The sequence below is a fragment of the Anopheles bellator genome, chromosome 1 (assembly GCF_943735745.2).
Source record: "Anopheles bellator chromosome 1, idAnoBellAS_SP24_06.2, whole genome shotgun sequence".
Lineage (NCBI taxonomy): Eukaryota > Metazoa > Arthropoda > Insecta > Diptera > Culicidae > Anopheles > Anopheles bellator.
This window is the reverse complement of record NC_071285.1, coordinates 3,846,954-3,870,069: the sequence shown is the minus strand read 5'-3', so window position 1 is coordinate 3,870,069 and position 23,116 is coordinate 3,846,954. Positions and strand designations below refer to the sequence as shown.

The window sequence follows — 23,116 nt, the reverse complement described above, 5'->3', positions numbered from 1 at the left end:
GGAACCGTGCGAGTGCTCCGTTCCGTGTTCCGTTGTCATGGGAACACTCTTAGCGAGAGGTGTGCCAGTGTGTCGTGCAAGCAATCGAAGCGCGTATCCGTTTCTTTTTACCGTAGGATAATGACCAATGATTATTATTTATTGCTTCGGAGGTAGTAGAAAAATGGTTCGGCTCACGAGCGGTGGGGCCCCTCATATGGTTTCGTTTGGATGCGCTCTCCATCCTCGTTTGCTTCGATTAACTCATGAGCCGCCGCCGCGGTATGATTGTGATTTGCGAGAGCGAGAGAGAGAGAGAGAGAAATAAATTTAATAGACAGATTTGACCACCCCAGGAAACCACAACGAGAACCCGCGCCGCGCGCCGCTGCTGCCGTTAGAGTAGAGCTCGTTTCTTTGACTTTGTTCCGTTTAGCACGCGTGAAATTAGTGGGCCCCGAAAGCATTCTCTTCGCATCGGCACAATAAAGTTCAAACGACAATACAAATGGAGCTGTTTTTTAAAGGGCGTTTCAATGGATTGGATAGAAAAAAAATCGGCCGTTGTGGTTATTCAAACTGGGCGTTACTGCCGTAACGCTGTGCGTGAATGTAGCCCACCACAATTTGACAGCACGCTCGAACGAACTGTCAGTGCGGTTGACAGCCCAAAGCCAGAATTGGCAGACATTGGACGCAAAAATTGTGACGACGATTTGTTTAGTGTTGTGCTTTTTATAAAGGGCTTAGGGCTTCGCGATATCGAAACCATCGTGGCAAACGGTACTTGCAATCGTTCCAGGGCTGTGATTCGGGGGCTGGGGGTGCACGCACCGTGAACGATGAGTAGCGTACAGCAGAATCCGGCCGCGAACCTGCAGCAGCAGATGGCGTCGCACAGTGACAAAGTGTTTCAGTGGATCAACGAGCTGTCGAATCCGGAAACGCGTGAAACGGCGCTACTGGAGTTGAGCAAAAAGCGCGAAAGTGTCCCCGACCTGGCACCGATGCTGTGGCACAGCTTCGGCACGACCGCCGCACTGCTGCAGGAGATCATCAACATCTACCCGTCGATCAATCCGGCCACCCTGACGGCCCACCAGTCGAACCGCGTCTGCAATGCGCTCGCGTTGCTGCAGTGCGTCGCGTCGCACCCGGAAACGCGCACCGCCTTTCTGGCCGCCCAGATCCCGCTGTTCCTGTATCCGTTCCTGCACACCACCTCGAAGACGCGCCCGTTCGAGTACCTCCGGCTGACGTCGCTCGGGGTGATCGGTGCGTTGGTGAAGGTAAAATGCTGTGCAGTGCCCCAGCCTTTCCCCAGTCCCGTCCTTGATCGAGGCAACCGCCGGAACGTTCTTTCCACAGACCGACGAGCAAGAGGTCATCACGTTTCTGCTGTCGACGGAAATCATTCCACTGTGCCTGCGGATCATGGAGTCCGGGTCGGAGCTGAGCAAAACGGTGGCCACCTTCATCCTGCAGAAGATTCTGCTGGACGAGTCCGGCCTGTCGTACATCTGCCACACCTACGATCGCTTCTCGCACGTCGCAATCATTCTGGTAAGCCGCGTCCGCGGGGCTCCATTTCTGTGGGCCGTCGCCTGCTACGATGCTTTAACCGACGACGTTTGCACTTCTCTCTTTCGGGTGCAGGGAAAAATGGTAATCTCCCTATCGAAGGAACCCTCGGCCCGGCTGCTGAAGCACGTCGTTCGCTGCTACCTCCGTCTGTCGGATAATCCACGGTAAGCAGAGCAGAACGGGTGCAGCTTGTTCCGGGGTGTGACCCTCATCATCGGTACCCTCTCTCTCTCCCCTCGTGTGTAGGGCCCGCGAAGCGTTGAGGCAGTGCCTGCCGGATCAGCTGCGCGATGCCACGTTCGCGGCGTGCCTGCAGGAAGACAAATCGACCAAACACTGGTTGTCGTTGCTGTTGAAAAATCTCGACACCGTCCCGGTGCCCGGGGCCGATCCGCGCCAGGTCGGCATCCAACCACTGGCCTCGTAGAGGGTAGAGGAGCCCGCGGAGCACGGCTCACCCTTGGTTTATCACGAATTTCTCTCCCAGTCTCCGGCCGACGGAGGACGGATTACGGATGTTGTTGGTAGGGTAAAAGCTGCCTGGCGGCCTGGCGAAATGCGCCCAGAGCGACTCGCAGGAATCCGCTTTTCAGCCACGATGTGAGGTGTTACAATAAATGTAGGAATCGGCTTAGGGTTCTTCCACTCTTGCCTTTACGGTCATCCGTGGTACGGATGTTCTTTTCTGATTGCTTATATCACTTTTTTCACCAACTTCACAGGACTTTTTTCAGATCAAACTTTATTGTCTTTATCTTCTTATATACACCGATAGCTGTTCACGAAAGCGTTTACAGGTAAATAATTTAATAGACAGCTTTTTCTTAAAACAGACCCGCCTTTACGGGGATGGGCCTCATAAAAGGGAACTTATCTTAATTTTTATACACAAAACAAACCCTGGAACGGTTTAAACCAAACTCGAAGCACCGAGTTTGTAGAGCGACTGTTGCTTCTGCTCGACGGCAGCGTGTGCGGCGGCCGACGTCATCGGGGCGGGTGGCCCACTCCCCAGCGGTGCCGGCGGGGGGACGATGGACGTCACGACGCTGCCACCGCCATTACCCGCCATGCCCCCCAGGTGATGATGGTGGTGATGGTGGTGCGGATACGATGGCAGGAAGTGACGCGGCGAGGCTGAGGCGGGCGGTGGAATGATCAGCACGTTGCCGCCCGCCGCACCATTGGCCAGCCCGGCCGGGAGTGACAGCAGAGGGCTGGCGCCACCGCTCGGAACGTGGATCTCGCTCACCTTTCCGCTGACGTAGCCCGAGTCATCGTTGGACAGGTTGTCGGCCGATTTGCTGCGAGAAGCGGCGGCGGCCGCTGCCGCCGCCATCATCGTCATCATGGCGTGCGAATGGCCCGCGATGACGGTGCCCACGCCCGTGGCCGTGCCCAGCGCCGAGTGTTGCGGTTGCGCCTGCTGCGGCTGCTGGTGATGGAGCGGAAACTCGGGCGACGGAGTGGCGGTGCTGGAGAGAGACCGTTGCTGATGGTGCGTGGCCGCCGGATTGATGTACTTCCGGGTCGAGAGCAATCGTTCCGATTCCGGTGGTGATTGCGCGGCCACCGGGGGGTAGCTCTGATGCGGATGATGATGGTGGTGATGGTGGTTGTGCCGTTGGGACGGTGCCGGCGGCGCCGGATGGTGCAGGAACCCTTCGTTACCGTTCAGCATGCTGGTCGCTCGGTAAGTTCCCGGTTGCTGCTGCTGCTGCTGGAAGAGTTCGGCCTCCTGCAGCAGATAGGACGGCAACGGGTTGCGGCTGCGGGATGCCAGTGCCATCGGCGGTGGAATGTCCCCGTCCCGATCGCTGGCCCCTAGCACCGGTTTCCGGGGGAGATCGTGAAAGTACGCATCCTTCGGGATACCCTGGATGGTTGGCAGTGCTTTGGAGGGTGGTCCCGTCCCGATGGACGACGATGACGATTGCTCGTACATTTGGATCAAACTTTTGGCCGTTCCGATCCCGATCTCCACCTTTCCCGGAATAGTGATGGTGGTGGTGGTGGTGCTGCTGCTGGACACGATTGGAAGTGGTGCCCCGTCGGAGGGATGTCTGCCAACCGGCAGCGGACCATCGACACAGTCCTCGTCATCGTCCTCTTCACCGTTACCGTGTTCGTCTTCGTCCTCGTCCTCGCTGCTATCCGAGAAGTCCTCGCACTGCGCCAACGGTGGCGCGTTCGAGTGGCCACCGGCTACGCTTTGCTGGAGCTTCGAAATGATGTACCTCACCCGGTTCGTGTCCGTCGTCGGATCATCACCAGACACCTGATCGCCACCCATCGCCGGTTCATCCCGCGTCCGGTCTTCGTGGCCCTCGCGCAGCAGCAGCTCCTGGACGCTCTTCTGCAGCACCTGGCTGCGCCAGTTCGTCCCGTTCAGGATGCGGCTCTTGAGTTCCTTCAGCTCGGCCAGGTTCGCCATCGCCGACAGGTCGGCCCGATCCGACTCCGAGTCCCGCGGATCGTCGTCACTGTCGTCACCGCGATCCGAATCCTGCTCCTCCTCCTCCTCCCCCGCGTCCGGGCTGTCTTCCTCCTCCGGATCCGTTCCGGGGTTCCGCTTGATCGTCGTGTTGCAGGAGGAACTGGGCAGCGTTTCGTCGGCGAAGCAGCTGTTGGAGTAGAACCCATTGACCACCACTCCTCCGCCCGACGACTCGCCGTGACCGAAGTTGGTCCTCCCCAGGTGGCTCTCCTCTTCGTCGATCACGAACGGTTGCGAGCCGGGTTGCGAGGTGGCACACACCGGGGAGCCCCTGGGCTTCGGTTGGCCGTACGCCAGCGCGAGCCCGTACACGGCCGTCGGACGCTCCTTGCGCGTCGTAATGTCCTTGGCGATCTCGGGCGAAACGGGAGCCGTCGCCGCGTCCAGTGCCGTCGCCGGAAGCAACGATTTGGTGATCTTCTCCATCTCCTGCGCAATGTCGTACCCGGCGGCCCCCGGTGAGTGTCCTCGGCCGCCAGCCAGCGTCCCGGCCAGCGGTGGCTCGTAGTGGTGGATGTCACGCAGTTTGTCCAGCGCCAGGATGTAGCGATTGTCCGAGCGGGCGCTGGCCACCGGTGGCGATCCGGGGCCCGTGGCTTTGGTGAGCTTCTCCAGTTCGAGGATGCGCTTCGTTTTGCTCAGCAGCTCCTCGAGCCGCTCGGTGACCTTGGCCTTTTCGCTCTTGCCCTGCTGCCCGGATGTGGTCGGCTGTGGCAGTGGCTGTGGCGGTTTCTCCCGATCGTTGTCCTTGTCGGAGGAGTAGCAGATGGACGAGGAGCGGTTCCGACGGCCCAGCGGTGGCAGAGGCGGTGTTTCGGAGGCCGCATCCGAGTGATTCTTCATGTTGGAGTGCTGAGAACTGCCACCGAACGCATCCGACTGGTGGCCGGTAGCCGATCCGTACTGGAGCAGCCGCAGGTGAGCCTCTTCGTCGATCGTCGAGCCCGTGGCATCGAGGAAATCGATCGACCGGGAGCTGAACAACTGCTTGGTGGGGTGGGTGCTGACGGCCCCAGTGACCGGGGTGGACTGCTGCGCCTGCAGAGTATGGTGGTGAGTATCCTCGTGATCGTCCAGCAGCTCGAGGCTCCGGCAGCGCGTCAGCGTGTTGGTGTTGGCTTCGTCCTTTTTGGTCTTGCTGTTGGTGTGCTGCAACGGATGCCCTCCGCCACCGCCGCCGCCGCCGCCGCCACCGGAAGTGGTGGTCGTCGATCGTTCGGCTATGCCCCGCTTCAGCCACTGCTCCAGGTGCAGCCGCTTGTTCTCGCACTGCACCCGGCTCGCGATCATCGACTTGGTCAGCTCCTCGATCTGGTCGTCGGTCCGCATCGCCAGCGCCGTCATCCGGCTGTCCAGCTTCTCCGTCGCCCGGTGCACGTACTTCCGGATGCTGCGCCGGTTCTGGTTCATGCGCGCCTCCAGGTGCTTGAAGAACGGCGCACAGTAGCACGTGTTCCCGACGCCGACCGGCCCCTTCCGGATGTTGCCGGCCAGATCGAGGAAGTACTGCTCGCCATTCCCGAGCGGTTCCTTCGGCAGGGTCTCCAACTTCGGCGAGGGAAAGTTGCGCGGATCGGGAAAGTAGTGGCACCCGTACGGGGACCAGTGCTTCGGGTCGACCTCGGCCCCCGCCCCGCCACCCTTCGCGTCATCGTTTGAGTTGCTCCGACGGCGGCCCGATTTACGGTGCGCTGGTCCTTCCTCGCCCGTGCCGCCCGGCGCCGGCTTGCTGGGGCGCGACGACCGCCCGTCGGGACAATCCGGCGCCTTCCGGTGCGAACTGCTGCTCGATCGTTCGCGCGATCTCCGCGGGGACAGATCGGTGTTTGGTGCAGCGGGTGCCGGTGCCGGTGGCGGTGGAGGTGAGTTGAGGATGTTGATGATTTCGACCAGATTCTTGCGCTGCGCAATGTCCCGCGCCGTTTCGTCCTACAAGCGAGAGAGACGGATTAATGCTAATGCCTTCCTTGTTTTCTCCTTTCTTTCGCAGGGAGTCGAGACGTACCTGAGCGTTCTTCGTGTCCTGCCGACAGCCCGACTCGAGCAGGATGCGCGTCAGCTTGCGGCGGCCCATGGCGCACGCGATGTGCAGCGCCGTGTCCCCGTTCAGGTTGATCCGCTCGAAGTCACACTTGGCGGAGAGCAGGATCCGGATGGCCCCGGCGTGCCCGTAACGGCACGCGGTGTGCAGCGGACTGTCGCCGTAGTTGTTCTGCACGTCGGGATCGCCGCCGGCCAGCAGAATCTCCCGGCAGCTCTGGTTGTGGCCATTCTGGGCGGCCAGATGGAGCGCGGAGAACCCACCGAAGTTCCGAGTGCCGAGCAGCGCGCTGTGCAGTGCCCCCTTCGTGTCGTGCAGCGCCGCGTGCTTGATCTTCGTCGACGACGATGGCGCAGCATCCTTTAGCAGCTCGAGTCCTTTGGCACCGGAAGCGCCACCGACGCCAGGCTTGGCCGGTTTCGGCAGGGCGCAGAGCAGCTTCACGCAGCGGCTGTATCCCTTCCAGGAAGCCTCGTGAAGGGGCGTATTACCGTGCTGCAGCGAGAGGGACGGGAAGGTAGAATTAGCGATCCGAGCGTTCAGTGGACCGAATGCCGAATGTTCAAAAGCCTCCGGAAATATAATACATTTTTCTTGAAAGTCAAAAAAACTCCGTCTTTTTACTTGTATTTTGAGGGAAGAACGAAAGAAATCGGTTTGGGGAAAACCTCCGGAAAAGATAAAAAAAGGAGCGAAAATTTTTTCTGATGTTTTGAAATTTATCCGCCAAATATCGACGATTCTGGACCTCAAAAGTAACAGGAGCGCAGGGGCTACAGAAGGTAGCACCAGGTCCAGAGCAATGATCGAGCATGGTGCATTTTGGGCAGGGTTTTTTATTTTCTACTTTCAAAAAGGAACTTTTAAAAAACCCATGAAAAATTTAGTTTTTAATGTTAATTTAGTTTTTATCGAAAATTTTGTACTTTGCCCTTATGCGTGAAACAGAACATCGTTCAGATGGCCACTTCGGAACAGTCGATTCTGAACTGATAATTTTCATTTTTCAAATGCTCCAAAGTTACAGGTTTGTCCGCCGTAAGAAAAAGTCCTTCGGTGTCAAATCGCATGATCTTGGTGGTCAATAAACATCACCAAAAAGGTGAAATAACGGTGTCCTCAGCACCCAAGATTAGGTTTGGGCCGGTCGCAACTTCTTTATTAGCACCAATGCGATCCCATATCGTCTCGTGGGTCTGAAGATTTTGCCCTCCGTTTGCGTCGCATCGCGATACTTACTACCGACTCCTTGGCGTTCCGATCGGCACCAGCGGCCAGGAGGGTTTCCACCTTCGCCTCGTCCCCGGTGGAAGCCGCCTCATGCAGCGGCGTTCGGTTTGTGTTTTCCTGCGGAATAGAAGTGCATCGGAGCAACAAACAGAAAGAAAAACCCGGAGTTAATAATTCGTCAGCATCGCTTGATGATTAAAAATAAATAAAATCCGATAAAGCCGGACACTCTTCAGCCTGGGCTGCGTGGGACGTACGGGGCAGGGTGTATATGCAAATCGAGCCAGGGAGTTCGGACACCCTCGCTGCCGTCGACCAATCAGCCAGCGCATCTAGCCAGCCCGCGGATCGGCCAGCAAAAAATAGAACCGCGTAGCCCAGGCCCATCATAATGCTGACAGCACGAGTCCGACTGGCGACGGCGACCGCAGGACGACACACAATCGCGTAAATTATTACCTTCGCCCCGCCGGTAATGGTTCTGGCGCATGACGCATGGTCACCGGGAGAAGAACCTCGGCAGGACGGCCGCCGGGCGTTGGAAAGCCTTTGTTGCCGACTCCGACTCGGTCCGGGGTGTCTGTGGGGCCCATTCTTAGTCCGCGGGGCTCGCGGTGCGCCGAGTCACGACCGAGCAATAAGCAAAACCATCAGCCGGAGCTTTGAGAAATGCCCTCCGAGGGGACAACGTCATCATCGTCGTCGTCGACGGCCGTGCCAGAAGGGACATTACAGAATATGGATCGAGGGTTGATTGGAAAGTTGCCAGCGAACGAACCGGAATTCAAATCCCCAGCGCCCTCGGCCCTTGGTGTGGCGGACGCTTTTTGCCCTTTTTATTTAAAGCCAACAGGCCTCGCGCCATTGAGTTGAGAGGGTCATTATCGTTCCCGGGTTGCTGAAGACCTCCACACCGATGCCGGTCGCGGCCACAGGAAATCGTTTTTGTCATTTCCGATATTCCGTGGCCGGGCACTTGGGGGGGGCACACTGAAAGTAATTACACCCGAGAGAAAGTATCGGCGACCCTCCTGCGAGGGGACAGGGGGCACTTCCTACGCCATCTTCTTTCCGTTCCGGAGGCCATAACTCTCTCTCTCTCTCTCGGTTCGGCTCGGCTTTTGTCGTATTTTGACGCTCGACTCGAATAAATAAATATAATGGACTTCTTCCTTCCATTCTTTACTTTCAACGCAGCATTATGATGCAAATCAAACCGAGACACTTGAACACGGCGGACGGAGAACAATACTCTCCGCGCGACGACAGAGAGACAATCCTAAAGCTAAACAAAATAATCATACCCGGCTGTTCAGTTAGGGAAAACGATTTCCAAAGAGTTCCGATCGATCAGCTCGTCTGTCCGAACTCTGAAAATGCTTTAACTTTTAGTTAGTGCTTAATATGGCTCTGTCCGTTCTATTCATAATAAATTAATTAATTAACTGAGCTTTGACCTTGAACATAAAATAGACTTGTGAACAATTTCCTCAAAACTTCGCCAAACGTCCCGAAAAAAATCGGGTTTCTGGAGCCGCAAAAACAACAGGCGAACAGAAGCGACTGGCAGGTAGCACCAGTGACTTGTATACAATGTTGTAGACACCATTGTGTGCCAGTTTCTTTTCAAAACTTGGGTGCTGAGTTACATGCAATCCTTGTACACGAATGATGTACCGGAAAGTTGCACCGAAATATTTCACAAGCAATAATATTGAAATATTTCACAAAATATTGTTTGGCTATATCAATCCTCCATGCCTACTAGGCTAGGCATTTGGGCTGTAATATGTAGAAGCGCAAAACTAATCGAACAACCCAGTAATGCGCACATGGCTCGGGATACAATCGACTCCTGATCGAGGCAACGAAGAACCAGGAATTGATTGGAATGGTTATTGAAGCTGAGTTCCGGGAGCTGATTACACTAACTTTAATCATCATCCGGTTCCATCCCAACCCAACAACAAGTCTGGCGCTATTGCCACATTCTAAGCCTAGCCTCGAGGCTTGTAGTAACTATTGCAACCAGCTAACGGAACAGCAAATGGCGCCTATGGGACCGGAGAGCTGTTGAAAGTTGACGTTGAACCAGTTCCCTCGCTCCCAGACCAACGTCCGTCCGTCCGGTTCCGTGTTCTAGAACGATATTTACAACTTCAACGATCCAATATCGATCGAGGAACTGGAGCCCGCCATCGATCGTGTCCTCATTACGGGGATATTATTTATTTCATGTAACACGCAGTGGCCGGCGCGCTGCGATAACATATGGCGATCATAATTTAGTCATTCACAGTCTCCGGGCTCGAAAGGATTAAGTCAGACACAGCAGTTCGGCCAATCCGTTTGCGTGGGCCCCTCGTCGATTCCTTTCGATAGGCCGCGATTCGTCTCAGGGCATGGGATTTTCCTCTCCTCTCAATTTGTTACTCTCCCCTCGCTCCCGGTCGTGTTTGGCGACGACGTAAGTGGCTTAATTATGCTCCGGCACGCACGATCCGGCGCGTGATTCGGTGCGAATAAGACGCGGGGTTTATACCGATCCGATTTACTTACGAAGCCATTATTTTTTGTACGATTTCCAACAAACTTCATTAAAATATGCACCACCCGGGAGAGTAGCGGGTCCTCGCCTCGGGGCATCGATGACCGAACGGCGGCCTGTTGGCGGTGTGCCCGCCGGTCGACATAATTAAAATCGAATAAATCAGTGACAAAGATCAGTGGATCGGGCAATGATCATAATCACGCCACCGGAGATTGCAAACCCACCGTTGGACGATGATCGTGAGACGAATTACTGTTGGGCGACGGGCGCCAATTCATCACCGAGGGGGGTCCCAATTTGCCGGAAAACAATCGGTGCAATTGCAACGGACCCCCTCTTCGTATGTGTTGAGTGTCGGAGCGGAGCCGGAGTTGAACATTATCTCGATCTGTGTTCGGTGTTCTGCGCGCTGTAAGGGCAAAGGCCAGGCAATTAATGAGTCAACGATGACACCCATATTTTATATCCCTGGGGGGAGGAGTATAACTGTTTCGTTCCGTTTATTACTATTTTCGTTAACCACACGTCCCCCCACGATGGGATGGGACCAATTTATTTTCGAAAAGCCGTGGTTGGCAGCGGTGAATTCCATTCCTCGGCGCCCTCGGTGTGAGAATGGGAAAATTAATTCCTCGGTGCCTCGGAAAACTCGGTGCGGCACCGAGTCCATTGGCAGTCCGTCCGTAATTATAGATAATATCTGCCAAATGGCCAGCGCGCCCGGCCAAGGCCGCCATTTTCGGGGGGCGCGCTAGCAGAAACAATGGGCAATATGAAGCGTGCGCATCCGCGGAAAATGTTTGGAGTTTTCGCAGGCACCGCGCGAGTGCTCTTTGTTTTTTGGAGGGCCAGCTAGGTTTTAAGGTGGCCATTGCGAGCCGCCAGTCGGTCAGTGCCTTCAACGGGCAACGGTGGTGCGCACGTCAGGACGTCAGGGGCATGACTCGCATGAGGATCTTTTGTTTTCTTTCAATTCAATTACGGCGCCGGTTCAAAAACGTTGCCGGTTGACTTTTGCGATTAGCGTCCCGGGTCTATCTATTTAATAACAAAACACATCACCGGGCAATTGAAGACCGCGTTTCAATATTTACGCTTTCATTCACCAGCCTACGATGGGTGCTAATGGAATGGGCCAAACGGCCACGCGGTTCGTCTCCCGTGCGCCCGTTGAAGTCTTTCGATTTTAATATTATTTGTTCACTCTCCGGCACCTGCTCGAAAGCGGGCCAACGGTGGTGGGCTTTCGGGTGACAACGGATCGTGATCGAAAAACGGGGGCCTTTAATTGCAACCTTGGCGTGTGCGGAGTGTGGACCGAAAACTAGAACAGCTGCTAGAGGCCGGCAGACGGTTCGATCGAAATTACCGTTCCATGCAAAGCATATGCGCACACGCGCCAGCACCGTGGCCACATTCCACCGGCCACCGGCAGCCCTAATAATGCCCTCCTATTGTCAAGCTGCTGCCGTTTTTGGAGCCCTTCTTCCAGCATGGCCCTTCGTGTTAATGGTACACGTGTTGCTCTCTCCCGTTTGTCAAAAAAACTGGCGCAACAGCAGCTGAAACGCGCCAAGGGAATGTGGCCGAAAACACCTGCTCTCCTTGAGACTCGAGATACGTTATGAACGGTATCAGTAATGATAGCCGCGGACTGGATCGAACGCGAACGAATAGGGACACTTTCACCATAAAGTTTGGGATTACGCAGCTCAGCGTTGGGTATGGTTGGGTTGGGTTTAGCCTTTGGGACACTGTAGAGGAGTTGTGGCCGCATTTCTAGAGCTGTCTGCCTATCAGTTGACAAAATTTCATACGGCCGATAGGTTCTAAATGCTGTTGAGCTTTAGGGGAAGTTTTAAATGGGGCTATGGTTTGGATCTGTCGAAATAAAACAGATTTCCATAGTTCGTGGTGACCATTTGTGTCATTTTTCTAAACACTAGCTATACCACATGTAAACCCAGCTGCAACTTCAATTCGAAATTCCACGTACATACAAAATTTGCTCTCCGAAACTTAATGTTATTTATACATATTAACCTTTTTTTGTAATATTTGTATATAATATTTATATATACACACAATATTTGTGATATAATATCACTTTCCAGTCTTTAGAAGTTAATATAAGCATTTTTCTTATAGATCACTTCTCTTTCAGACAGTTCAAAATGACCCGTCTCGGCATAAATAGCAAAACTTGTATAAACCTTGTGTTAGTCGACATGTCTTTCTGGCATGCTTTGTGTAGGGTGCGCCAACTAGCGTTCTTTTTCAGAACCTAGCGTTCTTTTTTCAGAATGAGAAGCAGAACATCGATTGTGGCTGTCAAATATCGTACTGTTTGAGTATGGCACGTAACGCCGTTGAAGACGTACCACTTGGGAAATAAGATTTTCATATTTCCCAATTTTTCTGCAACGGAAATAATATTTTATACATAAAATTGAAGTATCAACCTTTCAAATAATAGTGCAAGCATCGAAAAATATTCAGCAATTTTTTGTATAACCAAATGAAAAAACAGAACTTTAGAGGGAACTTTAGAACCCTGTATAAGTCGACATGTAATTTATGTCGCCAAGCCGATGCAGCAGCTTCCTGTAAGAAAGTAGCAGTTTCAATCGAAGCATACATTTGGACAGTAATACTAGGTCCAAGTACGTCTAAAATAATCCACAGGTTACGTGTAGGTCCGCAATTTTCCAACGCTTCAGGTAAGGTCATCTTACCGATGTGTTAGATTCCGATCAGTATTGTATCAATTAAATCCGCTATCTGTGTGTGCCCCAACGTTCTATGTCGATTAAGTTGAATTTAGTGTCGTTTACTCATTAACAGTTGCCGAGGGATAATAATCAGGTTCTTGTTACATTTTTACGAACCAAGCCATTCTCCCTGTTCGCATTGCCGGCAATGGTTGCTAGGGGCAAAGTGCAACAGTTGCTTTGTTTCATAGCATCAGCACTGAGTTTGGTCCACAATTTCCTAATCTCGAAGCTACTTCCCTTGTCCCTGGATGCCTGTCTGAGAACCTGAAGTGATAAAGAAAAAACCCAAAAGACACTTCCAGTGACATGCTCTCCGGGGCTGACGGACGTGGATACTCATTAGCGACGCACGACGCCGGACGCCTTTTAAACGGTCCGGAGAACCGTTTCCGCCGCCGTCACACTTGTCCTCCACCGTGAAAAAAGGCAGCGCCCTCACACGTCAACTATCGCGCCGGTCGGCCGACAGTTTTTGCATGAAAAGTTTATCATTCCACAGCCGGCCCGCGCGACTCCGGCCGAGGTTCCGGCGATAAATGCATAGTTCCGGCCCCGGCGTACGTGTTGGCGTCTGTGTGCGCACTAGGCTTGTCACAGTCCCCAGCTCCAACTTCCGCCTTCCAACGGGTCCCGTCTGGGACTGTGAGTGTTTTGATTAGAGCTAATCTCCATCCGTGAAACGCAACGACCACGATGATGAAGGGGAAGTCTCATTTCTCAGACCGAGACCGAGACAGGGGCGTTTGCGTGAGGTTCGAGTTCCGTGTGCGCGCGAAGACAGGCGTTCAGCTGTCTCGCAGAGTCAAGACTTCCTCCAAGAAAGTGTCGCTGGAGTGTCACAACCCATGATCGTGTCGCCCACACTGAGGGGTTGATTCGCGCTACAAAGGATTAAAGAGATACTACACGAGAAAAACGTGACGAAACCGGGAACTTTGTGGAGAGGTCCTCCTCCAGATGCTGAAACCTTTTATCCAATTTATTACCCACCATTTTGGGGCATGTTTTGTCGCCGTTCGCCCGGTTACACAACACTCCCGGCGTTCAGTGGAGGAAGTGATCGCGAAATGGATGCTGCAGATATTGGAAACACTGACGGGGCGCCCGCTAAAAGCCTCCTATTACAGCTCGCGGCCGGAAGATAAGATAAACGGCCTCCAGGCCATTGGGCTATTTTAGTTTTTGGCGGACAACAAAGCTTTTTAGTTTTTGGCGGACAACAAAGTTTTTGCCCGTTTTACAAATAAAAGGTGTGAATTCTGCGATCATACTACGGACGTGGCGGATGTGTGCTGCGTGGTGGTGCTAATCGGAACCGTTTCATCCGGACCGAGGGGTGCTCCCGGTTCGCGAAACAATTGCAATTGCTCCGTGCTGCTTTCCGCCGGGTGCGAGTTTCGATGTCCCTTATCAGTCCGTCCCTGCGGGCAACAAATCGTAAGGGGTTGCAGTGCCTCGAGACGGTGAGAAAACGGCTGTGCACGGTCGCCATGTGTCAGCGTGTCATGTCTGCATCTGATAAGCGACAAAGTGAGCGACAGCCCGGGGGGAACCACCCAGGGAAAACGAGAAGATGGAACTCTAGTTCCCCGTCAAACACAGGCAGACAGGGGGAGCATAAAATAAAGCGGGTGATAATTGTTCACCCCATTCCAATGAGATTAGTGGAACAATTCTCAGCGATTTGCTCGGGCGGCCCTTTCGAGAAGCATCCGATCCGAGGCAGGCATTCCGCGGCCGGCAAAAAGGGCCGCTTTTTCCGCCGGGCCATTGTTGGGTTGGCGGCTAAAGAGCGTGTTCTGATTTTTTACTTGCGAACAGATGGGTTAATAAGTAGTCAAGCTAGGGTTGTCGACCTCATTTGTGCGGGTCCCTCATAAACGAGTTTGTAGTTCAACCAGCGACGGCAGTTTGATTTTGAGTTCGAGAATTTAAGAGAGTTTGGTTTGCGTGTTAAATTCCAAAAACTTGTAGCTGCTTCATCCTTTATTTGCCCACCGAGTGCACTACACCCGAGTGTCCTGGCCAGCGGTTTTAATGACTCTCTATCGAATGATAAATGATAATTTCATCGTGTGCTGGGGACGGCGGCAGCGCGATGGCCGCTGGGCATGATAAATATTCGCCATTAAATATGAACATGATTTTATCGTTTGTTGAAATGATTCCCCAAACCCAACAGTTCTGCTCTCCCTTCGGGGCATTTTTTTTGTTCCGTTCCGTTCCGTTCTTAATCCCTTCTTCTCGCCGCGACCGCGGAAAGAACGGGAAGGAACAGCCGTTACACAAACAGTAGCTTCAAGATTTATCACAAACAACCTCCCGCCGGCGGTGTGGAAAATGAAAAGGATTCAATCAAGAAGCCGGGACCGCTCGAGCCGGGAGTGCGACCTCCGGAGAAGCTGCCGAGGCGCGCGCAGACCGCGCGGCAACAACAGTCGAAATGTAATTTCTTTTCAGAGCAATCGCAATGTGAAGTGGATTAAGAGCGGGAGCCCAGGACCCTCAGGGACAGGGCCGTGCAGCGATGACCCCCCATAGGGACGGCCGGGGGGGGATCTTGAACTGACCCAGCCGTCGGTGTCGAAAGCTGCTCCACATTTTGATGGATGAGGTTATTAAATAAACACCTCGCGATGCGGACTGTGGGGCTCTACGATCCGATCCGATCGCCGTCCAAAGGCCGGGATTCAGATTTCGGCTGATCATGCTGTGTTTGCGGTGCTTTCTCGCGCGATCGACAACGATGGGAGAGTTATTCGAAATCAAAATATTCCATTCTTTCATTAGAACGCCACGCCGCCGAACGCCTGTCAAAAGGAGGAGATGTGGTGAGCGTTGGCTCCAAACGGCCTCTCAGTATTCTTTTCGGGTTTTGTTTTGCCTCCCAAACAGCGATGGGAAACATGAAGCTGGAGCGGCCCTCACCCGTGGCCCAAGATATGAATGGGTCCGAGAGCGAAAGAAGAACCGTTCACCTCGAGACGGGCCGTTTCGATTTAAAGTTCCGAAGAGGCACCCCCCCGGGATCCGCGGGGATTTAAGAGCAAGGCCCGGCTCAGCATTCGAGTGGCTGGAGTGCTGGGATTTCCATATTTCCATCTACCGCGCTACCGGTAGTTGGCCCGCTTTAGCAACCGGAGCCGGAAAATCGGCCATCCGGTGTAGCGAGGGGGATCTGATAAATTAGGAGCAACCCGTTCGCTGAAGCCTCTTGGGAACGTTTTGGGGGTTTTCGGGGGAGTTTTCGAACCACGGAAAAGAGCACGGCGGCGGCGGCGGCGAAAGATCGAGCCGGCACGATCACGGCAGGCAGGGTTACGGCGGCGGTGAAACTGGAGCAAGGCTTCGGGATAGCGGTGCGCCTTTCACCGCCTGGTCTCTGGGAGTGGTTCACAAGCATTTAAGAGCATTTAAAGCACTCGTCATCAACCGCGCGCACACTGTCACCGGTGCTGAGGAGGGGGCCAAGATCACCCACCGCGTTCCGTCACCCACAATGTGGTGAAAAGTATTTTAATTTATTTAATCATCGCTTACATTCATCCGCCAGACGCGCGAGATACACGCGATCGCGACTCGGAGGCGCACTTTGCCCGGGGGCGCGAGAAAACAGCGATCTACTTCGCTCCCATCATCTCACCAATGGGGGGGAGGGCGTCGGTGTGTGCAGAGGGGGTGTAAATGCTACGCACACCGTCCCAAATTCCACGATGCGACGCGTGTGGCATCAATTTGTTTACATCCACCCGTCGGATCTGCGCCTTTCTTCTGTCTCTGCTACTCGAAAGACATCAACGGCCGATCGAGCGACGAACGCCGAATTGAACTGATGCGGATGAAAACGGACGTCGCTCTCTCTCTCTCTCTCTCTGTTTGGGGCTCGGGGGTCAAAACAAACACCCCACAGAGCTCCCTCGTGGGTTGTGTAATGGACTATTTTTTTCTATCCACGCCAAAAGAAGAATTCCCGGCCGACGTCCCGCCGGGCGTAAAGTTTGATCGATTTTCTATTGTTCCGATTAGCCCGTGGCGTGCCGGGAACCCCACACCGCCCACCGCCACCGCGGGGTGGGTTTTTTCGCTTCATTAGCCCCATTTTACTCGGGCTCGGCTCTCGGCTCGGTTCATCCAGCGCCGGACCGGGGCCGGGCAAATTTGTTTCGACGCGCGGCTGTTTATTAATGAAAGACGTTCCCTTCCGGACGGGGCCAGTGCGCCCCGGAATATGACCGTTAATGAATTTACAGCACATGGCGCACACTAAAAGCCACCATCATCATGATCATCAACAGCAACAGCAGCAGCGGCAGCGGAACTTACCGGTGTTGGTATGGCACCAGTGCCGTTGGCGGTCGTCGGGAGTGGCTTCTCCCTGGGCGTCTGTAGGGCGGGCTCATTATGCATGTCTCGGGCGGGGGCTCGTGTCAGAGCACGGTCGACGGCGTGTTTAGGGCGTCCACAAGGGGGACCCCGCGTTTCGCATGGCCTGAACCGGGGATTCTGAAACGACAAGGGAGCGGAAGATCGTCGTTAGATGGGGGTCGTCTCTCGCTCTGTTGTTGCGTGAAATATGCTTTCGCTCTATTTTACGGTTCGTTGGCTGAAAAATGATGATCGCGTTTATGGGTCTCGCTCGCGGAAAGGGCACTGGGGTTTGCGGAAAAGGGTGGTAAACCTATTACGCCACGCCAGGCTAATTTTCTCCGGTCCGGTCAAAACATGCGCAACCTTCGGGTGATCTTTGAGTGATCCTTTTGATGATTCGAAGGCACTGGGCGAAATTTAACACAAAAACTTTGCGAAAACATCAACATATTTGCTTCTATATATTCTTCCGCCGTAAGGACGAATGATCATCACTGTATGGCTCATTCTGTTTGTGTTTCTTCATGCCAGTTGAATTAGAACATTGTTTCTATTTTCAACCACTCAGTTGATAAGATCAGTTCAAGATCGACCTTATTTGGATATTGTCTAATAAGACAGAACCCCAAAACGGATTCTTGTTGGATCTACAGGCTATTGGGCTATGTGGAGTGAATAAAGAAAGAGGATCGGCTATAGTGGATCGAGGAAGTGGATCCATTCTAACGAGTTCTGGAACGGGAAATCCAACAGTTCCTACTATCGCGATCGTGCAAAGAGTTGGCGTTATGGACGCGAAAATACTGCCACCTCCGCTAGTTCTCGGATTCATTCAAGAGATTGGAGATTCGAAAAAGTGAAACCTTAATTACGAGCCAGCGGCGCCTTCGGCAGCCGAATCGAAAAAGGTGCTAATGGTCAGAGCACGATCTTCTCACGGCAATCGGCCTCGGCGCCAGCGACAGGAAGCGAAAAGTATCACGTTGGCCCTCCGACGCGGATCGGGAAAACGCACTCAGAAAACGCATCCAGCGGTAGCCAGCAGGTGTGAAGTGATAATGGTGTAGAGCTGCTGCCGCCGCCGCCGCCATGTGGTTCAAACATTGGAAATCCATTAGCATTCCGGGACGGTCGACATCCATTTTTGGGGAGGGCCATCTATTTGAACAGCCACAACACGCGCGATGGACCGCTCCATTTTTCTAACCGGTTCAGGCGGCTAATCCCCGGACCCGTAACTCACTTTTAAGCCCCCCCCATTCGGTGTGTGGTGATAGTTCAAATCGTTTCTCGATCGAACGATCCTTTCCTGGCTTCCAGCAGTCCGATAAGGTCGGGTCTCGGGACGGCCCCCCCAAAGCCGATGCCTGTATCAAGATACGGCACGTCATAAATGGAGCAACCACCAACGGAACAGCAAAATAGTCATTTGATTCGATAAATCATCCCCCTAAAAGTGGGCATTCGGAGCCACCCTCGCGGCCTATTGTTACCGAAAACGGAAATGTCAAATAGATCATTCCGAGGAGCCCTCCGAGAGAGACTCCGAGAGACCGCTCGTAACAAATCCTAGAAGCATGCAATTTGGGCCCGTGTATGTTTAGCGTTTGATTTATGTCCCTGTCCCTGCGCGAGAAGCTAAAGACGATTTTTATGGATCATTTTTCGGGCTCTCGGTGAACGAAGCCCGAGACAATGCCCTCCGCGAAGATCGTAAGAAGGCCAACTAAAAAGCGGAGACCCCACACAATCCACAACCGGTTTGTCTGTGCGTGTCCCTCCCTCGGAGCGGACCGGTGACCGATCTGTCACCGTCACTTTAGGTGGCTGCCCGGCTCCGGCCACTCCATGTGACATCGACGGGACACAAGCCTTGGGTCACACCTTTTGGCGGGCGGCGCCGGTTAATGTCAACGTGGTGTGGCGATTTCCCTTTCGCTACGCGCGGGCGCCCAACTCCGGGGATCCCGGATCGCCCGCCAAGATTGTCGCTGGTCAATGAACCCCCGCCCGGAATGTATGTGAAAGTTCCAAAAGTGTGAGTTCGGCGGTTCCGCGGAAAATTACGCTCGAAGGGAAGATGTGAATTGAAGTTTTCGCGAACCCCGAAAAGAACCGGATCCCGCGGACCCAGTCCGGTGCCGGCGACAGATGTTTCGAGCGACGTCCGGACACGTAGCTCACTTCCACAAGTTGGAGTTGGAGATGATTACGCTTTACGACACTCGCTAGTAGTGATCGCGATCGCGATCGCACAGTGCACAAGTTCAAACTCTTAGAAATGTTTTAATTTTCACCGACATCTGTGTGCGGGACTTTATCCGGGTGTGTTTTCGAAGACAGGATGGGGCACACTACGCTCGAGGACCCGAAATTAGCCAGTAGACCACAAGAGACCTTCTCTTCCCAGCTTCCGAAGCGCTAGAGCGGAAGCACGGAAAAAGCTGTTTGTTTATGGTTCCTCCCGAGAAGCTGTGTTTCCGTTACCACCCGGCGGCTCTCATTCGTTCCCGCGTTTACCAGATGATTTAATGTGATAAAGTGGGACCACTGGGATCCGGCGCTGGGACCCGTGCTAGCTATGGTGGTGCTTAGATAAAATTATGATAATTTTTATGAGCCCCGCCAAACCTGAGCTAACAAATGGCCCTCAAGCGAACGGCGACCGAGAGAGAGAGAGAGAGAACGGTCTGTTTCCTTCGGGCTTTTTATTTTCTTACACCGGCGAGTGATCGTAAACCTAAGCCACCGCCGAACAAGATCGAGTTTAAATCCGGCGGCTCGGCGCTGATGATAAAGAGCCTCGGCGCGGAGTGCCACGAGAAATTAAAACTCGCGGCAGATTGTCGTATTTTTTTTTCCGAGGAGGGAAATGACTTTGGCCACTCGGGGTCTCTCGGGGAAAGATAAGAAGCCGCAGACAACCGCCGGCTGCCCTCAATTCCATTTTTAATTTACCCTGCGCTCGGCTTCATTAACTCAAAACTCGGGGGGACTTCGGTTTTATGTGTCCCCCTTTTTTTGGGTTCCCTCACCATCCCCAGTTTGATGCCTCGAATTGGAGCACTTTTGAAAAACGAAAGCCCAAAATTGACTCCGCGAAGGCAAAACTTGCTCGTCGCGACGTGAAATCGAAAACGAAACGCCAATTTCCGGGGGACACCGATTTGATACTACCGGTGGCTTCCGTGACTCTCCCCCCTGAGGTCGTCGCTTCCTTCAACCCTGAAGGGGGCCGCCTTTCGACCGGCGTCCGCAGGCACAATGGCCGGCTGCGAACGGGTTTTTAACGCAGTGCAGACCAATAGAAAGGCAAGAAAGTAACGCGATCGCGGCACAATCAGCGACGATTGTGTGGATGCAAAACAGCAGCGTCGGTCGGTCGGTCGGTAAACAAAACCCCGGAGCCGGATCCGGAATCCGGAGCGCCCCCGGGTGGCTTTCGGTTTTTATTTGTCCACCGAGGCCCCCGTAGGCTCGGATCGTTAAATTACGGCAAAACCTGTTGCTGTTGGACCCAGCCAACCGGATGAGCGTAAAATTGATTTCACCTGAGCCGAAGCCCGGGGTTCGAAACGCCAAAAAGGAACCAACGAAAGGGGGTGGGGGGAGCATGAAAATGGGAGCCCTACGATCTGCATCTTAAGCGTCGCGAACGTAATTCTGGTGCTCCGCAAGCAAGTGCAGACTTTGATCGATTACACACGAAATCGATCGATCGCGCGCTCGGTATCAAACATGGTCCTGGCGATCGTCGTTGTCCGGGTTTGCCTTCGGACTGCACTTTCTACAACGGCACCATACGGGGACCAGGCCACCACTGAACAGATGTTAACAAACCAATCAACTGTCAAGCGGCTCGAATGCGAACCTGAAACGGAGCGCTAAGAGCACGGACGGTGCTCGATCACAATGAACAATTGCAGAACGGAAATGCAACGACGACTGCTGTAAGGATTGACTGAATGCAAAAGAGGGTCTCATGCCTGATCGTGGGTTGTGCATTGCGAAAAGTTCGAGACCATCTAACCGGACATTTGAGGTTTCGTGATGGCCACGGCAAAAGGCTGCAATTTCGAACGGGGCTGGGGCTTGCTGGGAGCGGGAGCTTCATAATTGCAAAGTACCTGCTGGATCGGTGCAAGAGTTTGCAAATTCCTTCGGCCGAATAGTTGAGCGGTCGGTCGGCCGGTGGCTAAGCGATCATTATCGCCTTCATTGCAGCGCGCCTTACACGTTGCGCGCTCGCGCGCCTTCCGGCGTCCAGTTTTTCCCCCTCCACGGACCCCCTTCGACCCACGAGATCGATCGAGGGACAATCTGCCGGCCGATCGGCGGCCCTTTTCGCGCGAGGCCCTTTCGGCAGTTTGCAATTTTGCAATTGAACGGCCGGTCGGTGGCTGTGACTTTCTATTTCTACGCGGGGTTCGCGAGCGAACGGGAAGAGGGTTCAATCACGCCAAGCCGCAGGAATGTACCCGAGGAATCCGTGTGTGTGTGCGTGTCGAAGATTGATCGTCGCAGATTGTGCTGGCAAAATTGGTCTCATTAGTGGAGGGACAGGAATTCGCCCGGGTGCGTGATAAATGGAAACAAGTGTTCAGGAGAAGTGCAACAACTGGCCCCCCAACCGTCAACCGGTAGTTGGACTGGAAGGCCGCCTCCCCCCCCGGCCCTGAACCGGTGGAACGCAGAACGGAACTAAGAAGCGGTTCGGCTCAGAAATCGAACAGCTTGCGGTGCAATTAGCGAAATGAGCGAAATTTTTCTACACGTCAATGATGTGAGTGATTTAATGGAGCCAAAGTCCAAATTCTCGTCGTAAAGCAATGCATTTGGGAAATGGATAAATTGTAAACAAATCGTAACCGGTTCGACTGGTCGCAGGTCGGGGTTCATTCATTCTTTGGCATCTGAACCCAACATTGGCATCAAGTGAAACTTAGTAGCCTTTGCTTCGAGAAGCCACGTTGAACGTCAGTCCGATTTCGGTGATAACATTCAACTTGAATGGAGCATTGCTCTCATCAGAGATCATTCCCAGACCGTTTATTATCATTAACTTTTTGTTCGTTTTATTTTGTAGGTTGATTTCCAACAGTTATTGGATGAAAAGAATTGGCAATCGGGTGAGTCCTGAAGGATGTAGTGAGAAAAGTGAAGAATTGAATAGCTTTTACGACTCGGAACGAACGTTGCTGTGATGGGTCATGGGTAAGTTCAGAGATTTTCACTTATTTTAACAAAAATCGAGATTAGATTTGTTCGGCCAACTTTAGTAAATTTCATTTTCTCTCAGTTCGCACTCACTGACGGTCGCGGCGTCGAAGGTTACTGAGATGCCTCCAGGCGCCGCATACTTTTCAAAGCATGCCGCGCGATTGCTCAAGTATTTAGGAGGCATTCTCTAAAATCTAATATCCCTACAAAGCTTCGAGCACCGTTTAAACGATTTCGCGATCACCAGAAACGATCGCAGGGTATCGATAACACGATAGCAAAAATGTAAATTAGTGACCGGTCGTTGATCTTGAGCGGATTGTATCGCAAGGAATGCTTTCATAAAAGTGCCGCCGTTCGTTAATTAAGTATCTTCGGTAAAGGTGAAATATTTGACGATTTTCACCCATCGAGGACAGGCGAAAACTAGTTCCCGGTTTTATCAGCGCCGGCCAATCTCGGAGTTCTAATTGTCAACGCTTCGGTTCCGCCACCACAACCAACACACATACCCGCCAGGGAGTCATAAAACTCCTTCCCCAAATAGGTTTTCGGCCATCGGCACGTGTTCCGATACGGATCTGCGGCTCGGTGTCGCCTAGCCGCGGGAGTCAGTCACCCGGCCCATTTGCCCATAAATCATCGCCATCGCCGAACGTCCCCCCCCCCAATGGCTGGTGGGGGGCGCTCTGTGAGCACTCTAATTAAGAAAAAGGTCCGAGGAACCGGCGGCATCGGAACCGCCCTTGAGAAGCGGACGAAAATTAAGAAACGTCCAGACCTGAGAGCTAGATAATTACATTAAATGGATTAAACGGTCAAACAAATCAACAAACTAAACAAAACAAACACACAAACCCAGTTTGCGGGGT

The 23,116-nt window shown here is 53.4% G+C and overlaps 2 protein-coding genes across 2 annotated transcripts; one reads left to right on the top strand and one right to left on the bottom strand.

Moving 5' to 3' along the window:
- The first annotated feature begins 534 nt into the window (after positions 1–534).
- On the top strand, positions 535–2,226 carry LOC131205337 (CCR4-NOT transcription complex subunit 9). Its single transcript, XM_058197405.1, has 4 exons — positions 535–1,268; positions 1,348–1,542; positions 1,636–1,727; positions 1,810–2,226. Exons 1-4 carry the CDS (start codon positions 822–824, stop codon positions 1,988–1,990), a joined length of 915 nt encoding a protein of 304 aa, XP_058053388.1. The 5' UTR covers positions 535–821; the 3' UTR covers positions 1,991–2,226.
- A 247-nt stretch (positions 2,227–2,473) lies between these two features.
- Positions 2,474–17,063, bottom strand: LOC131206676 (uncharacterized). The gene is made up of 5 exons (XM_058199338.1): positions 16,980–17,063; positions 7,341–7,448; positions 6,066–6,596; positions 3,596–5,989; positions 2,474–3,547 (listed from the first exon to the last, which is right to left on the bottom strand). The coding sequence occupies exons 1-5, from the start codon at positions 17,061–17,063 to the stop codon at positions 2,474–2,476; spliced, it is 4,191 nt and encodes a 1,396-aa protein (XP_058055321.1).
- Between the last annotated feature and the right edge of the window lie 6,053 nt (positions 17,064–23,116).

Excerpts from the sequence above, each read along its gene's own strand:
- LOC131205337 (XM_058197405.1), top strand. The coding sequence starts at position 822 with ATGAGTAGCGTACAGCAGAATCCGGCCGCGAACCTGCAGCAGCAGATG. Across the intron at positions 1,269-1,347 it reads TGATCGGTGCGTTGGTGAAG|ACCGACGAGCAAGAGGTCAT; the intron begins GTAAAATGCTGT and ends TTCTTTCCACAG. Across the intron at positions 1,728-1,809 it reads CGTCTGTCGGATAATCCACG|GGCCCGCGAAGCGTTGAGGC; the intron begins GTAAGCAGAGCA and ends CCTCGTGTGTAG.
- LOC131206676 (XM_058199338.1), bottom strand. The coding sequence starts at position 17,063 with ATGCATAATGAGCCCGCCCTACAGACGCCCAGGGAGAAGCCACTCCCG. Across the intron at positions 6,597-7,340 it reads GGAACGCCAAGGAGTCGGTA|CACGGTAATACGCCCCTTCA; the intron begins GTAAGTATCGCG and ends CTCTCGCTGCAG. Across the intron at positions 5,990-6,065 it reads AGGACACGAAGAACGCTCAG|GACGAAACGGCGCGGGACAT; the intron begins GTACGTCTCGAC and ends TCTCGCTTGTAG.